The sequence below is a fragment of the Chanos chanos genome, chromosome 7, assembly GCF_902362185.1.
Source record: "Chanos chanos chromosome 7, fChaCha1.1, whole genome shotgun sequence".
NCBI classification, from domain to species: domain Eukaryota; kingdom Metazoa; phylum Chordata; class Actinopteri; order Gonorynchiformes; family Chanidae; genus Chanos; species Chanos chanos.
Window position 1 is genome coordinate 12,265,097 of NC_044501.1, and position 18,296 is coordinate 12,283,392.

Sequence of the window (18,296 nt, forward strand, 5' to 3'; positions counted from 1 at the left end):
TGTGGTAGGAACTACTGTTTATTCGGAACCATTTTTGTCCGTGCTCGTTTTGCGGAGGGTGATATTTTCACTGCGTTCTCCCGTGTATTTTTCTCGGTACGCCTCCGACAGTGAACGCTTTCGGCGGGTTCTGTTAAAATGGCGCTGTTGCCAAGAGTGGCAAGCCAGTGGAGGAATAACGGCAGTGGATAGAATTGGACCCCGAGTCGTCTGTGCCTGAATGAAAGAGACACACCAGCGTTATGGCAGCCCTTGATCAAAAGTCACCCAACGTCCTTTTGCAGAGTCTTTGCTGTAGGATCACAGGCAAGAGTGAAGGTAACAACAGCGATGCTTTCTGAAACGTCAGGTTAGCTAGCAGTTTGCATCCCAGTATGTTAGCAAGCATCTGTGTTTTCAGTTGTAAGCGACCCATGAATCGCATCTTATGTCGACATGGATTAATTAGCTCACCTGACCCATTAAGAAAAGTTGATAATGTCTGAAATGGGTAGCTCATTGGTGAACCAGTGGTGTCAAACTATCCAACTGATGTTAGCCAGTATAGATAACTAGGCGACAAGGAAAGATGGTCCAGAGATAGGCCTCGATGATCGGGGCCCTTAATGCTTTCGATCGCCAGTGATGATAGACTACAGTTACTCAGGTGTCAGTAGTTTATAAATAGTGTGGATGAAAGATTAGCATCTCGTTATGACAGGCTGTTTTATTGGACTACCAAGCCAAGTAACTAGTCCTGTTTCTGCATAACAAAGTTAGCCACAGCCACTGCTGTCATTTGCAGTGCATACCGGTACGTGCCCCTGGGAAAAGCTGGGTGACTGTAGCTAGATATTGGCTTTTCTCTGCCGCACCTTATGTATTCTTTGCATATCAGATAAGCTACCGGTCATTTATCATATGTACTTGATAAATATTCCAGATGCTTTGCAAGCAGTCTGGCAGTTTTCCCACCTCGGTTTTGCTTGCATGCTGTGTATGTGAAAGATGCTTGAGGTGACCCCGAAAAGTCAGTAACTGTTATTGGTTGCGTGTTATTGCGTACCTGAAAGAAAATGTTATAATTACCTTTTGCAGCTGATGTCGCTCATCAATTCCAGTATGCGGTGAGAGTAATCGGTAGTAACTACGCTCCCACCATCGAACGAGACGAGTTTCTGGTCTCTGAGAAGATCAAGAAAGAACGTGAGTTTCAGAAGGACCTTCTCGCTTGTCACTAGTACTTTATTGCCTTTTGTGTTTTCGCAGCCTCATATCATTTAATAATTCATTCAGTTATAACCCGGTATATAATCATCTATCTTTGCTTTACTTTCGTTAATATTGAAGTTAAGCAACTGGTAAGGAAATTCTCAAATAATCCTAGGGCAAGTTTGGAGTTATTTGTAACTTAGTCATACTGATGTTCAAATATAAACTTCCCACTGCTTTTTGATTGTGCTTCCTCTCAGTGTTGAAGCAGAGGAGAGAAGCAGATGCAGCCCTGTTCTCAGAGCTCCACAGAAAGCTGCAGACACAGGTCAGTGACATGCAAGTGTTTCCCTGATCCACGCTGTCTCTCACAGTGTTGAAGTTATGTGTTTAGTCCGGTTTTCGGTCAGTGTTTGACCGCAGGATTGGACCACACTGTTCGAGAGCTTGGTGATGGGCTTATAGCTTTTAAGAGTAACTTACGAGTACAGATTTAGACGTTGTCCCTCAGTATTCTCAGATGATTTGATCAATTTCAATGACCTTTAAATATGCAGCGCTGTTTCTCCATCAAGTACGCAAACGCTAAAAGAGGACTTTTTTTAAAAGATGACTTTTAACATGGATGATACCAGCTCTGTTGGGCCTAAACATTAACTAGTGCCTGGTGTTTCTCTTGGTCAGGGGGTGTTGAAACACAGGTGGTCTATATTATATCTGCTCCTTAGTCTCTGTGAGGACCCCAGGAAGCCATCCGGTCGAGTATGTTTATTCTCTTCTGCTTACATTCATTCTCCTTTTATACGATATGTTCTGCACACTTTGCACCCATAAGTCTGATTGTGAATTGGAGTATATTAATCCTGTAATCCAGTGAATAAGGCAATTTATCATTTTCTTAGGTCAAATGTTGCTAGTGCAGTGACTGAAACTAAATAATGTAATGTAATGTAATGTAATGTAATGTAATGTAATCTGCTTCTGACAGGTGGGCAACTATAGTGCCCTGTTTGCCCAGGCGCTGCCACGCGATGCCCACTCCACCCCTTTCTACTGTGCCCGTCCCCAGAGCCTGCCCCTCAGCTACCCGGAGCGGGCGGCGGTCGCTCACAACTCGACCAGTATGGGCACAAGTGGAGTCAGCAGCCTAGGCATGTACTCAATCAATGGGCCTACACCACCTCCTCAGTCTCTTCTGGCAGGGTAAGCTCACTCCTCAAAATACTGTTCTCAGGTCAGTAGTGATGACTGACACACCCTGAGTATTGTTGAAAAAAATGATTTTGGAAGACTGATCTCAGTTCAGCTTCAGGGGACAGTCTTATTGGAAGTAAGAAGAGCAGTGGATTGATTGCGAGGGTGTGATCGATTGCATGATTTATGCTCTTGATGCCATGTCGTGAATCAAGAGGAGTCATCAGACACTACAGCGTGTCAGTAAATTTTGTTTGTAGGAGCCATTTGGAGCCATAAAGTTTGCACATACACAAATTAGGTGCTTTTAGCGTTTCCAGATCAGAGTGATTAATGAAAAGCAATTAATGAAGCACAAGAACACACTTTTCTACTTTTCTCTTCTCCTTTTTGTCCCTTTTTTATTCCCGTAGCCAGAGTCTGCCTCTCTCATATATATTCACTGGGAGCCAAAGCCTTTCCCTTCCTCATAACAATCATGTATTTCACTACTCAGATCATCAAATACATTTTAATGGAGTCTTATGAATAATATGAAACATGGTCGTTCGTCTTAAGGTTGTTTTTGTTTGTTTGTTTTTTTGTTTGTTTTTCCTCACTGTAAAATCGAACAGGTGGGCTCTCGGAGGCATTATTCACTGCTGCTTTGAGGTGTCTGACATTTGTAGCGTGGCATTTGATTGCTTTGAACCAATCAATTATTCATGTTGCTCTATCACTCACTAGCATTCAGGTATTTTCAGCCTCCCCATATGTGCCCGAAGCATTGTCATAGTGTCAGGATTCCATTGTTGTTTATTGTTTAAATTCCACCATTATGAGGTAATTAGAGCGGTCTCACGGGATTTGCTAATGGATTTGCGATGAGACCGTCACATTAGACGAGAGTGCAATTTTCAGTATAGCTTCTGCACCCCTTTAAAGTGGACACTTCTGGGGTTAAAAAAGGCTTTTAGCTTAATATAACCTTTTTAATTTTTAATATTCTTTCTATCTACATTTTACTTCCAGTGAACTGTGGCTGCCTCTTCTTACTGTATACGTTTTCAACAAAAACACAAAAAGCATTAGTAGTTTTGGTCAGGTTCTCAGTGAGGTCATTTTCTGAGATTTTGCCCGAATACCAAGCCATTCCACATTCATTCTATAATTCGCTCTCAAACAAAAACTATTCATTTTATACAATTTCAGGTTCCATCAAGGAGCAATTTTATTGAATGAGTAAATGTGCGTAAAGGTGTGAATGAAGGTTCTTCATTCAACAACAACAACAACAACAAAAAAACATAATCGAGTGTTTTCCACCTGTGATATCTGACTCCTGTTGTGACTCGGATGTAGGTTTCTTTGATCTGCCGGTGTGGGTTCCTTTTATCTGCACGCTGAAATTGATCCTTGTTTGACTGCTCAGAGCGGCTAACGTACATTGTGCGTTTAAGCACTCCCATTCAACCCCAGTACTTCTCTGATGCTTTTAAAAGATAGCTGAGAAAACATCTTTTCACCCCCCCCCCTTCTCTTTGAAATCCTTTCTGACCGTCTAGTCCCCTTGAAGTTGAAATGCCTGTTTTTAGAGCCTTTCAAGTTTAATAAAACTCCAAGACAGCCTTCATAAAAGGATCCAACTTCTTTTTATTTCTTAAACCGACTTAAAAAAAAAAAAAAATTAAAAAAGGTGATAAATTGGATGTACTCGCTACTGCTGCTACTAGGCACATGGTAAAGTTGGTGATCCAAGCATTTTCTTTTGAATAGTCTTTTTTTTTTTTGTAATCTGTATCAGTAAAGCTTCCACCTGATAAGTCACAGTAAATCATGTAGTCACATGTCACACCGGTGGTGGTCATTCTCCCTCAGACATCCAGCCCAGCCGGCGGGGGACCCTCTCCGGGGGTCCCGTCTGGCCTGGGCCCTGCCTCTGACCGGTTCTCCCTCAGCTTCAGCTCCTACCTCAAGGGCACCTGTCGCCCCCTCAGGCCCCGCCCCCAGGCCCATCCACAGGCAGCGACGGGACGGAGACGGCAGTGGTGAGTCGTCGTCGTCGTCGTCGTCACCGTGGTAACCGGGTGTCATGTCGGGCGATGTGTAGATGCAACAGGGGAATAAGTAGAGTGTACTGAACAGGGCAGCATGACATTGTCTGCAATATGTAATACTTTCTGCCTGGTTATATTTCCACGCTGGCATTGGCTTTACCTCTTTTTTTCTTTTTTTTTTTTTTGTCTGTGCCCATAGAGGGTGAATATACAGTCGTGTTATTACTGTGAATGAGCCTTTAATGCTGTCAGTAGTTTACTGTTTGTCTAAATTAATTTGTCAGTATTACCTTCCACACAATGCTGCCCCCTCCTTATTTAATACTCTTATGTACTTGCGTGTCAATATGTTTACCGCAGCGTAATTTGTATTTACCCAGTTGGAAAGTGGCTGAATGGGCAGAAAATCTAATGGGATTCTCTCTATTTGTAAGCACTCGAGACGCAGTCATAACTTACCCTGAACACCTAATGTCAACGGTCTAATGAGAGTGGTATGGTGAGACTGGTATGTTCTCATGCTGAGCTTAACACCATTCCGTTCGCCTGAAGCTCATACGCTTAAGGTGCAGTCAGTCTCGAAGAATCCCGTCTGACACGCCCTGACAGATATACAGCCATGACCTTAATACCACTGTAACTTTTTTTATTTATTTATCTATCATCTTCTTTCTCCCTCCCTTTCTTTTTTTTCTTCCTCTCTCTCTCTCTCTCTCCCCCTCCCGCGTAGCGGAAATCAGCGAAGCGGCACTCGTCAGAGACATTTTATACGTCTTCCAGGGAATCGACGGCAAGTTTATTAAGATGTCCGCCCCGGAGAACTGCTACAAAATTGACTCAAAGGTGCCATTTGACCTTTATGTCTTATTTCATTATTCCATCTTACTGTCTCTTTAGAACAAAAGCCGCCAACCGTGTTTGAATGCATATGTCTCTTCTGAGCTGATCTTAGTTATGTGAAAATATGAAACCTGAACGTTGTGATGTGGTATGGACCTGTTTTCTCCAGACCTTGGTCAGTTGGACCTGTCTAAAGATCATGAAATGAATGTGCTGGCGGGGTTCCTCGCATATTTCGTGTGAAATTTGATTTTGGGTTGTACCGGCGACGCTCACTGGTGCCCCAACGATATAACTGCGGTGTGAATATTTAGAGTCCTTGGGCAAAACTTGTTCTATCAAAATGTCATAGTGTACTTTCTTAGGGGGGAAAAAAAAAAAAAAGATATTTTAAATTTCCCTTAAGACATGCACAGCACTCTATTGGGTCTGACTTAAAAAAAAAAAATCATAACTTAGACAGAAAGTCTGATGTAAATGCGACTGTTATTCAAGGAAACGCCAGTTAAAAAAAAAAAAAAAAATGAGTCAATATGTTTTTAGTGCTGTAATTAATACAGCACCTTGTGTGCTAATAGTTTTTCATGGCCATAGACTGTGGAGGTGTCAAACTGTGTTTCAGTATCTGCTCACCTGACATCGAGGTTGATGATTGGCTTAAAAAGAGCCGCAAATCAATAAGCACTTTGGCCTGCCTCCACTTTGACTTTTTTTTTTTTGCCTACAGTAATGTGGATGAAGAGTCAGCTCACACTTATTACAAACTGCTACACACATACATGCTCTAAAATGGTCTTGTCTCTAAGTGCAGTGTCTGAGCTTTAAAGCGCTGACCTTAAGCTTGACCCATGTGCTGGCTACAGACAGAAGTTTGCTGTGGTAATGAGTCTTTTTATACTGTTCCTGGATCAGTTTTACCCCTCAACCTAGAGTGGTTAAGGTGTGGATGGTAGAGTTGGTAACCTGATCTGGGAGCTGTGTTAAAGGTCAGCTCTGGCTAAAAAAGGTTTCAAGTTCACTCTGAGAGGCATACATTTTTAACTTTACACCTATGATGGACAGTAGTTGTCAGATACAGAAAATACCTGTGTAAGATAACCCTCCCGATTTGTCACTTTTCAGTGTGTATGATATTTTTTTCTTTTCAAGATTTTAGAAAAAGACGGTACAAATAAAACCACAGCTTTTTCTCAGAAAGTACAGCAGTAGGTTTTTTGGCTGCTCATCAGTTAACACTCTGTTACAAGGGCAAAAGCCAGCCAGCGCCCCCCCTCCCCCTCCCCCAACAGAGTCACACGGGCAGAGCTTATGAGACCAACCGTTAATGCCGACCATCCAGCCGTTTGAGGTTACATCCCATTGTGAATTTCATTGTGTGTTTAGTATCTGAGTATAGAATGTTTAGCATGTGGTTCCAGACTATAGATTTATACCCAACACCATCAGAAAATGATATGGCATTGTTTTCGAGCTAGGGCATGTTTTTAGCCTGCTGTCAAGATGCTCTCAATGTTTTAAGCCGTTATTAAGATGTTATCCAGATATAGAAGTTATGCTATAAATATATATTTGTCAGCTACATTGAATCATGGTGTTTTTAATGCAAGCGATTATCCATTTGTAGTGTCTGAAAACGGAAATGTAATTTCAAATATTTAGATGTTCCAAACAATACAAAAACTGCTCTTTATTCTGTTTAAAGTCTCCCCTCTGGTCCTATTGGTGCACTGTAGTGTAAACATTTAGCGCTGTTGCCTTTAAAGTGTTTCTTCCTTTAACTGTAGCTCAGGGAGAATGCTTAAAGCCGAGGAAATTGACCGTTGCTAATTGAATTTTCCTCTCATGCTCTGGTTTTGCAGTTGCCGGGTCACTAAGTCTCTCTCTCTCTCTCTCTCTCTCTCCCTCTCTCTCTCTCTCTTTCTCTCTCTTCCGTCCTCTCTCTCTTCTCTTTTCTTTCTTTTTCCTCCTGGCTCGGAGAAGGTGAAATGTAAGAATATGCGGGTCGGCTGTTTTTCTAACACGGTGCTCGGCTTCCAGGCATCAAGGCGCCTTTTTTTTTTTTTTTTTTTTTATTTTATTTTACAAATGACTGCTCCTCCAAAAGACCAAACAGGCCCTTTCATTAAACTGTTGCAGGGGTTTCAGAGCTGAAAGAACTCATGTAAATCAAATGCGCGGGAATAAAGTACATGTTACGTGAGCCAAAAAACTGCTGTTTTTCTACCAGCGTGAGACAGGGACGGAGAGAGAGAGAGAGAGAGGGAGAGAGAGCAAACAAAAGGAGGAATGTAAGCCAAATGTTTGACCACAGGCTGGAGTGGGCATTGTGCTTTGGCACTGGCAGACGGGCAGTAAGAGACAAGTTTGACATGATAGATGGCACTTCAGAGCAAACACATCACTGCAAACCTGGACCCGCCCAAACAGAACAGACCTGCCGCTCTTTCGCAGGAGAGAGTTGAAACTGTACGTGAATGTCAGGGTCTGCGTCGGTTTATTTTGAGAGTCTCTGTCTTTATACACACGTCAAAGATGCCTATATATAATTTTGACTTTGTTTATGTCAGATACAAAAACATTCTCTGCTAGACTAATACTGTGTTCCTAATAGAACCAGTTCTCTCTGTTATGTGATGAGAAGTTTGCTCACAGTAAATGCAGGGCTTGTTGAGGTCTTAGCTCTTGTAACCCATGTGTATGTATTATGCTGGACTGTGTTTTGTGTGTTAAGCTGGGCTGTGTTTTGTGTGTTAAGCTGGACTGTGTTTGTGTGTGTGTGTAGGTGCCATTGTGTAAGTCTCTGTGTGACACCAGTAGCCGGTTAGCAGAACTGGGCTGGCTCCATAATAAAGTGAGAAAGTACACGGACTCCCGCAGTCTGGATCGGGCGTTTGGGCTGGTGGGCCAGGTAACTGCCTTACCACACACACACACACGCACGCACACACACACTATATAATATTCCCTGTCTATGTTTAGATGTTTTCTTATGTCTTTGTGTTTTTATGTATTTCTACCCCCCTATCTCTCTCTCTCTCTCTCTCTCTCTCTCTCTCTCTCTCTCTCTGTGCAGAGTTTCTGTGCCTCTCTTCATCAGGAACTGAAGGAATATTATAGACTGCTCTCAGTGTTACACTCGCAGGTAAAAGCTCTCACATCCTGCTACAGACATTCTCCTAAATCAGGGGTGAAATCTGGTCCTGCTCCAGTTTTCCCTCTGAATAACATTAATATCGGAAGTGAATGATAGAGTCAATGACAGTTACACACAACCTCATTGTCTGTGTTTTTCGGTACGACTGAGTGCTGACTACTTCCAATAAAGTAATATCTCGATGAAATTAAACATTCTCTTTGTTAAGATATCTGGTAGATTTGTCGTGTGTTTAATGAAAAGTTCATTCTGTGTGGGCGTGTGCGTGCGCGTGCGTGTGTGTGTGTGTGTAGCTGCAGGTAGAGGATGATCAGGGTGTTAACATCGGAGGGGACAGTAACCTCACTCTGAGACGACTGCTTGTGTGGACCTATGACCCAAAAGTCCGACTCAAAACCCTGGCGGCTCTGGTGGACTACTGCCAAGGTGTGTGTCATTTAAGAGTGTCGCTGTGACTGTGTATCTTACCATGACCTGTCCAGTTCCAGCATTAGTGACTACTCACCACTCACAGAACCACAGGACAGCCCGTTTTTCCACAATTACAATTTGTTCTATCTCTCTTTCTCTCTCTCTTTCTTTCTTTCTTTCTTTCTTTCTTTCTTTCTTTCTTTCTTTCTTTCTTTCTTTCTCTTTGTCTTTACTTTCTTTCCTTTTCTCTCTTTCTCTCTTTTTCTTTCTTTCCTTTCTCTCTCTCTCTCTCTCTCTCTCTCTCTCTCTCTCTCTCTCTCTCTCAGGGAGGAAAGGAGGGGAGTTGGCCTCGGCTGTTCACGCCTACGGGAAGACAGGAGACCCTCATATGAGAGCTTTGGTGCAACACATCCTGAGTTTGGTGTCCCACCCCATCCTAAACTTTCTCTACCGCTGGATTTACGACGGAGAATTAGAGGACACCTACCACGAGGTACACACACAGATACACACACACACACACACACAGACACAGACAGACACGCAGACACACACACACACACACACACACACAGACTCGACAGCGTGCGCTCGACAGCTATTCACACACCCACATCTGCTCATTTGTCTGAGTGTGGATTTATGTGTCTCTGCAATCCCCATGAAGGACACACCGAAATTCATTTGTTGTTTTGCCGGATGATTCCGTCCACGAGACACATTCGCTGTCAGCTGAAGATGAAGAGATGTTCCCATGAACTGTTGTTTCATCCAGTATGTCCTATTTGATATTCTCAGTCAAAAAATAAATATTCAGTCACGTTCAACAGAACAACGCTCGACCCATCCGTTAGTTTAACCAACAGGTTTGTTTGTCGTTTACCGATGAGGTGTCCAGAAAAAGAGTAGAGTGATGGTCTCTGTATTACAAAAGCGAGATTTACTTAAATAAACAAAGTATCACAACAAAACAGACTTTACTCTCGCACAACTAATAACATGGGGGCTTCATAAACAACCCAATTAATTAAGAGAAAATAACATTGATATAGTAATCCACAGCAGTGTATGCTATTTAGGGTCAAGTGCTCTAGTCACTGATACAACACAATACTGCATTTCTGATTACAGTAACAGCCGACAAACAATACATAATTATACAACTGGGGTACAAGTCAGAACGCTGGCACAGCTGGCCTGGTGATATCAGTGAGGAAACGAGGCCATGTCAGTAGTGCCTGTTGTTCCAGTGTCTCTCCGACACTCCCGGGGGGTTGTTCCAGAAAGCATGATTAGTGAAAACTCGGCGATAGTTAACTCAGAGTAAGTAGTAAACCCCCTAATAGAAGAGCCCTATGGCTTCATTCTCCTAGCAAAACAAAGTCATAGGGCTCTTCTTTTAGGAGGTTGACTACTTGTTCTGAGTTAACTAACTCAAGTATTCTCACTAAACCCGCTTTCTGGAATACCACACAGGTTTAAAAGTTTGGTTCAGTTCAGCTCTTTAGTGTTTTAAACTATTGCTGTTACAGTAGTAGGGGTTTGATCTGCGTAACGAACACCCCCAGAAAAGAAAAAAAAACTAAGACGGACTGTACCAGATATCCCGTTTACACTCTAAATATTATTTTTAGAAATGTAGTGGATAGATTATTGAATTTCTTGACATTTGTTTCAGATGAACTGTGACGCACAACAGCGTGTGTCGACTGCATCTCTTCAGTTCTTGGCGCGGGTATCCTGAAGCGTCCTTGCTCCTCTGAGTCGCCGCTTTCAGGTTTAGCTCCAGTATCGTGTGTTATTCGGTCCCATCACCAGAATTACTGGTATTTTATGGCTTGCTGCTTTTAAGATTCATGGCCCCCCCCACAAAATCTGCGTTCCCTTGAGTGTGCCGCTTTTGAGCAAAGGACAAATCTCTGCCTAAAAAACAAGTCGTAAAAAGCAATCATTGTAAAATGATACAGTGTCCATTTCCCTCTCTGGCCGCTCCATGCTGATGTTCTGCTGAAACATAGGCCTGAGGCTAGAGGCTCCTGTCCAGACTAGAATGAGATTTACAGCTAGCTCTCTCTTTCTTTCTCTCTCTCCCTCTCCCTCTCCCTCTCCCTCTCTCTCTCTCTCTCTCTCTCTCTCTCTCTCTCTCTCTCTCTCTCTCTCTCTCTCTCTCTGGCAGTGCAAGGCCACTTTCCACACAGTCTAATGAGGACTGATGAGAGAGTGATAATGCACAGCTGAACGATTGTGCCTCTCTCTCTCTTCCCTCCATCTATCCTCCTTCTGGGTTTCTCCTTTTTTTTTTTTCTCCCCCCATCTCCTCTCACACACTCTTTTATCCTTGTCTTTGACTCTGTCCTCAAGCTCAACTAGCTTCTTTTCTTTCTTTCTTTCTGTCTGTCTGTCTTTCTTTCTTTTTCTGTCTTTCTTTTTTTCTCTTCGTCTCATCCCTTCTGTCTGTCTAGCTCTCTCATACACACCACGTTGCTCTCTTCCCTTTGTCGGGTTCAGAAACGGGGCCCTCTCTGCTCACACTGTGCTGTATTGCTCTTTCTGAGCAAACGCAGCAAAAAACAGGAACAGCTCTTATTTTTTTTTCATCACCACTTGCCCGTTCTTTTCTCATTCCAGCACACGCTGAAGAGTGTGACTGCGCGTGCGTGCGTGCGTCTGCGCGTGTACATGCCCTGCTCCCGCTCACTTATGCATTAAATTCCCTCCGCCCCGAAATCCCATCCCATTTACACACCGCGCTCTCGTGCACATTTGAAAGGCGATTGCATATGTGTCAGCGAAGGTGCAGACAGACGCGGTGTGCACGGCGCAGAAAAAGCCATTACTGTAATGAACTCCGCGACACTTCATCTCGATGAGGTCACAAAGTTTTACGGCATGCTTGTAGAGTGAAGGGGCTTATTGGAGTGTTATTCTTGCTTTGTGTCGTTTTAATGGCGGCGTGAGAACTGGAGATGTAGCTGGGTGGCCCTGGACCTGCCCGTAGTGCTTTTTTTGTGACTTTGCAATTACTGGCGCAAGGTCGAGCGATCACCCTCTCAAAGCCCTGACTTACAATAATGGAATCCAGCAATGAACATTTACAACACTGGCCTCTGAGTAATAGTGATGTAAGACCTTACTTTTGATGACTCTTAGAAAACGGTTATGCCGTCTGTCTGTGTATGTAGTGTGGTGAGTGTTTAGACATGTTTCTTTCCCTGTGTGTGTGTGTGTGTGTGTGTGTGTGTGTGTGTGTGTGTATGTGTGTATGTGTGTGTGTGTGTGTGTGTGTGTGTGTGCGTGTGTGCGTGTGTGCGTGTGTGCGTGTGTGCGTGTGTGCGTGCGTGTGTGCGTGCGTGTGTGCGTGTGCGTGTGCGTGTGCGTGTGTGTGTGCGTGTGTATGTGTGTATGTGTGTGTGTGTGTGTGTGTGTGTGCGTGTGTGTGTGCAGTTTTTTGTAGCCTCAGACCCTACAGTAAAGACAGACCGGTTGTGGCACGATAAATACTCCCTGAGAAAATCCATGATTCCGTCCTTCATCACCATGGACCAGGCCAGAAAGGTACAGCTCTATCCACACACACTCACACACACACACTTCGTTTTACCTCTGCACAACATCCAGTGTCACAGTAATGTTCCACCAAACGCTCAGACTTAGAACGAACGGGATTAAACCAGAGACACAGGATACAAGGGATTAGTTTTATAACCAGGACATTTGAATCAGTGGATTACTGATATTATACTTAACACTGCATATTTATGTCTATAACGAATACACTATAGTATATGTCTCATGTTTTCGAACTTTATGTAGTATCAGTCTTTATCTGTTAAACCTTCAATTCTGCCTGGTTTCTGTGCTATTGGATGCAATTATGAAATTGTTTTGCTGTCTCCATTTCTAAAATGTGCTTATGTCTTTAATTTTGTTTTCCTTACCTCATCTAAATCTTCCCCTCCAGGTTCTTCTCATCGGCAAATCCATCAACTTCCTGCACCAGGTTTGCCACGATCGAACGCCGCCGGGGAAAATCATGCCCGCCTCCAAGTCGGCCGACTCCCTTAAGGACGGTACGCCCGGCTAAAAGCCATGGACACCGCTCCAAATAGCCCTGTTTTGATTTTCTTTAAAAGCCAGGGGCCGGCTTTTACACAGGTGCTCTAATAAAGCAATAATGCAGCGAAACCTGAGCGGAGAAAAAGACGGAGGGAGAGAGGGAGAGAGAGAGAGAGACGGAGAGAGAGAGAGAGAGAGAGAGAGAGGGCAGACATTGATCTGTTGAGGGTGATAGGGACTTTGTAACAGGTTTTTTTTTAACCGTTTGTCTGCAGTTCTCCACGATGTATTGACACTGGCTGGATTTAGCGCCCCCGATCTAACGATCGACGCGTTTACCGTCCGTCTCTCACCAGTTTGTCCTTGAGCTCGTGGTATTTCCAAAATGCTCCCTTTTTTTTTTTTGTTCGTAAAAACCGTCTTACTCTCACTCGCCCTCTCCCTGTCTCTCCTCAGCTGTGGAGCTGTTTACAGATCTGGAGGGGGCATTCCAGGAGAAGATAGACGCTGCGTACTTTGAGACCAGTAAATATCTGTTGGACGTGCTGAACAAGAACTACCTTCTCCTGGAGCACCTGCAGGCCATGAGGAGGTACCTACTACTGGGACAGGGAGACTTCATCCGCCACCTTATGGACCTACTCAAGTGAGTCTCTCACACACACACACACACACCAGCACTCCTCCTAAAACAAGTCAAACACACTCGCGTCTACACAACACTTGCATCAACACAACACTCACACACTCCTGTATTATGACTGTTCACTGGTCTAACTGGTGCATCTTGCTGTTTGGCTCTCATAGACCAGAGCTGGCCAGGCCAGCCACGACCTTGTACCAGCACAACCTGACTGGCATTCTGGAGACCGCGGTCAGGGCCACCAACGCCCAGTTTGACAGCCCAGAGATCCTGAAGAGACTGGACGTCCGCTTACTGGAGGTACTGACTCCGTCCTGTCGTTCCTCTCCTTCACTTTTTAACGGGATAGATGTGCAGGTCATGTCAGAGGCCTGTGAGGTCGTCTGATGTCCGGAATGTTCCGTTTTCTCTCGCAGGTGTCTCCAGGTGACACGGGTTGGGACGTCTTCAGTCTGGATTACCATGTGGAGGGGCCTATTGCCACGGTAACGTAATGTATTCAATTTTAGCACTCCCGTTTTGGCCCGTAAATGAATACTAAATGAATTTAAAATTAAGTGAATAATGTTGTCTAATATCAGTAATATTGTTTGAGCCAGTTTTTAATTACGTGCTTTGCTTGTTTTTCTTCTCTTAAACATTACAAAATAGCTTCACGCGTTATCAGACCGTTATGGAACATAATTATCACACCTCATGATCACTGAGGTATCCATGGACAGATATACGCCCCCTCATCCCCCATAGTTTTTTGTGATCTTTCAGTGGCAGAACATTAAAAAAATATTGTAATAGTGCCTAAGCATAAATAAATATGTTTCAGATGTAGAGGCCTGTAGTACTTTGTCTCACTGTATCGCCCTGGTATTTTTCCCAGCTGTTTCCGTTCTGGTAGACTGGGTGTTGGAATGTTCTGGCGTGTTTTTTGTTGCGGCATGTCAGGTGTAAGTGTGTGTTGTGTGGACCCGTGACAGGTGTTTACGCGCGAGTGCATGGCACAGTACCTGCGGGTCTTTAACTTCCTGTGGAGAGCCAAACGTATGGAGTACACGCTCACTGACATCTGGAAGAGCCAGATGTGCAACGCCAAGCTGCTCAAGAGCATGCCAGGTTAGAATATGTCTCTTTCTCTCTCTTCGTCTCATTCTCTCTCTCTTTTCTCTTTCTCTTTCTCTTTCTCTCTCTCTCTCTCTCTCTTCCTTCCTCTCTCTCTCCCTCTCTCTCTCTCTCTCTCTGTCTGTCTGTTTCAGTACACTTTCTGCTTCAGTAGAGGCCAGAAGAATGTTGAGGTTGTTTCATATGCCATAAGTCTAATGGGTGTGTGTGTGTGTGTGTGTGTGTGTGTGTGTGTGTGTGTTTCTCTTGCAGAGCTGTCCGGAGTGCTGCATCAGTGTCACATCCTGGCCTCAGAAATGGTCCATTTCATTCATCAGATGCAGTATTACATCACATTTGAGGTGAGCCTCCAGCCAATGAACAGTCTCTGCTCACCTGACTGTTACAGCCCCACCCGTCACATCACTTCACCCTTTTGACATGACCACTTACTGCATAACATGGTTCATTACTGTATCCTCATTTATTTGTACATCAGATCAAACCGTTGGATATAATTTTACAATGAAATTAAATCTCATTTTCTTTAGAACCCTAAAACGCATTTAAAAACTACATTGATTTACCATCACAGTGGCCATGGTGGCTGTGCCAACTGTCAGTTCTCAAATAAATGAGATTTAAAATGAGGAAAAATGGGTCTATTACTCCGCCGCACAGGGACTGAAGATGTGTAATCCCAATGATAGTACTGTCAGCCATGGTATGGATGAAAACCTTTACGTTTGGTCTTTAAAGCAGATAAATAAAGCTGTTTTCTATCAGTCATCCCACAAAATTCATGCAGGGATTTACTCACTGATATTCATAATCTAAACAACAACAAGATATTGAAAAAAAAAAAAAACTGCTCACTCAAATTTAGTATTAGAAAAACATTATGTTGACAATTTAACGTTGAGGCAATTGTCAAAATAGTTTTGTTTGTCACCGAGGTTCAACTTCCCCTCTAACGTAAGATGAAGTGGTCTAGGCGAAATGGTAGGAGTGCCGCAGCAGGTTGGTAATGTCTGTGTGGGTCTGTGAAGGTTCTGGAATGTTCCTGGGATGAGCTGTGGAACAAAGTCCAACGGGCTCAGGATCTGGACCACATTATCGCAGCCCACGACGTCTTCCTGGATACAGTCATCTCCCGCTGTCTACTGGATACAAACAACAGGGTGAGACAAACACACACACACACACACACACACCCCGATAGTGATACAGAATGATGTCCATATATTTAACCTGTACCCCCCCCCCCTTCTCTAATATCCACATCTCTCTCTCTTTCTTGGCTTCCTGTCTGTCTCTATAGTCTCTGTTGAACCAGCTGCGAGCGGTCTTTGACCAGATCATTGAGTTCCAGAACGCTCAAGAGGCCCTGTACCGCTCTGCTCTGGAGGAACTGCAGCTCAGACTGCAGTTTGAGGACAAGAAGAGACAAAGACAGGAAGAGGTAGGAATGAAAGCACAGTTAGATCGAAGAGAGAGGAAAGCTTAACACAGAGCTATGAAGAGAGAAGGAGAGAGATGCTGAGGTTAGCATGATAGGATGTACCTTACAGGACGCAGCCTGGCGTGCACTCAGAGCTAGAGATATGTTGTTTTAAAACGTTGCCCATTTACACAAAGCCTGTCGCTGAGATGTTAACTCGTTAAGTGAAATTTAAGGCTTAGAGTATTGAGATTTGAGCATTTGTTATGGGAGGAATAGAAATTGCTTGTACTCCACTTTGTCTCTCAGGTGCTTTGAATTCTGAGTGTACTTATATACTGTGTGTATACATCCTCCTTGGTGTTGTACAAATTGTGCTCAAGACAAGCCGAGCGACGACTCACACACACACACACACAACACTAATGGAATCTCGATAGAAACTTCTCGTTAATGGAAAAACAACTTCCCATACGCCCCCGGGGTGAAACACCGCGGCTCCTACATCATCCTGAGTAATGACTCAGCACAAATGCACGATCACGGGGTTGACCATCCCGTTCGCGTTTGACCTGAATCCGGGCCGCGTTCGGGGGGGCGGCGGGAACGCGGCTCTCGGCCCCTGTTCCCAGACGCTCTTCAATTTAGCGCTGCCTGGACACGCGCCATCGGCTTTGTTTTACGAGCACAGCGTCGGTTTTCGGTCGCGATCGATTTTTTTTATCGGGGACGGGCGATGTAAAAACAAACAGAGTGGCGGTCTGTGCCAGGCCGTTTTTTTTTTTAGCAGGAGGCTAATTGACGGAGCGCCGAGGTTGAAAAGGGTTTCAGATGACGTTGTCTGTAGGGTCCCAGAAGGGTAATAAGTGTTTCCTTACAGAAAAGGCTGACGCAGAATTAGCTCATAAGCACAGTTGATTGGGGTGAAGAACGGAGCGGTTTTGTCCTGAAGCGGTGCTTTGAACGACACTGGACCTTTGCAGAGACGCGTCTTTTTTACCGTATGAGTTTAGACTAGACGCGTCATCATCACAGTTTCTGCCCTGGAGTGGCCCTAACAGTGCCTTTATGGTGTTGCAGGGTTAATTGGTCTATAATTATTAATCCTTATTTTAATAACAATACTTACTGATATCTGTTCTTCAACACAGACCTGAGCAAAATGCAGCAGATGAATTTAAAAAAAAAAAAAAGGAAAAAAAGGATTATGGGTAGAGCCAGTGCAGGGATATTCATGAAAATAGAGGCTTTTTCTTTGTTGATTGTCTGAAATGTAAAATTGTTGAGGGTTTTGAGCCTCAGAAGCTGTGAGGTCGTTTGAAAGGAGTTTTTTTTTTTTTGCATGTTCAAGCGAGCGACTGAGCTCATGATGCAATTCTTCTTCTGCTTTGTTGATTTTTACGTGTGTGTGTGTGTGTGTGTGTGTGCGTGTGTGTTTTAGGGAGAATGGGGGGTGACAGCTGAACAGGAAGCAGAGGAGAACAAACGAGTGCAGGAGTTCAAGGACACGATACCAAAAATGTGCTCTCAGCTTCGATTACTGACGCATTTCTACCAGGTATGTCCCCCTCCCCCGTTCGACATCCATGCCTGGAAATCTGAACTCGAGTCCAAATATACTGCTTTTGTTTCTGAATGCAAATTCCATAAATGTGTGGATTGTAATAGATATTATATAATAGATATTCAGTGTGGTTAACAGCTGCTTAATTTTATTTTCTACACTCTGAAAGTATAATGTGACCTTGCTGGAAAAGTAAACTCGTAACTCAAGGTGGTTTTAGTTTTGTCGAGAATTTTATTCATCTGTTTCGTTAAAAATAAAATTGAGCAAATTGCATCTACAGCGTACAATTCTAGCCTTAACATTCGAAGCTAAAAAATGTTCCCTTTCCAATAGAATCTTCATTGAGAATCTTTAGAATGTCTCATCCCGCAGCAATGACTTTCCTGTCCTGACGGTTGCCATGGTTTCTGTATTCCTGCAGGGGATAGTCCAGGAGTTCTTGCGTCTGCTGATGACCAGCCCTGACGAGAGCCTGCAGTTCCTCAGCTTCCGTCTGGATTTCAACGAGCACTACAAGGCCAGAGACCCCCGCCTGCGGGCCTCACTGGGAGCCACAAGAGGGCGCCGTAGCTCCAACATTTGACCCGGCTCAGCTGTGGTTACAGGGTTTGGTCTGGAACGCTGCTGGCCAAGAGGGCTACTTTTAACTCTTTTCAATCTAGGGATGA

At 43.9% G+C, this 18,296-nt stretch overlaps 1 protein-coding gene across 1 annotated transcript; it reads left to right on the plus strand.

The window, feature by feature from the left end:
- Positions 1-239: 239 nt before the first annotated feature.
- On the plus strand, positions 240-18,296 carry tubgcp3 (tubulin gamma complex component 3). Its single transcript, XM_030780245.1, has 22 exons — positions 240-318; positions 1,078-1,185; positions 1,452-1,519; positions 1,876-1,953; positions 2,180-2,394; positions 4,243-4,412; positions 5,152-5,264; positions 8,044-8,169; positions 8,335-8,403; positions 8,709-8,841; positions 9,153-9,319; positions 12,271-12,381; positions 12,788-12,896; positions 13,339-13,528; positions 13,690-13,825; positions 13,942-14,010; positions 14,500-14,635; positions 14,894-14,982; positions 15,670-15,801; positions 15,942-16,082; positions 17,503-17,619; positions 18,050-18,296. The coding sequence occupies exons 1-22, from the start codon at positions 243-245 to the stop codon at positions 18,209-18,211; spliced, it is 2,715 nt and encodes a 904-aa protein (XP_030636105.1). The 5' UTR covers positions 240-242; the 3' UTR covers positions 18,212-18,296.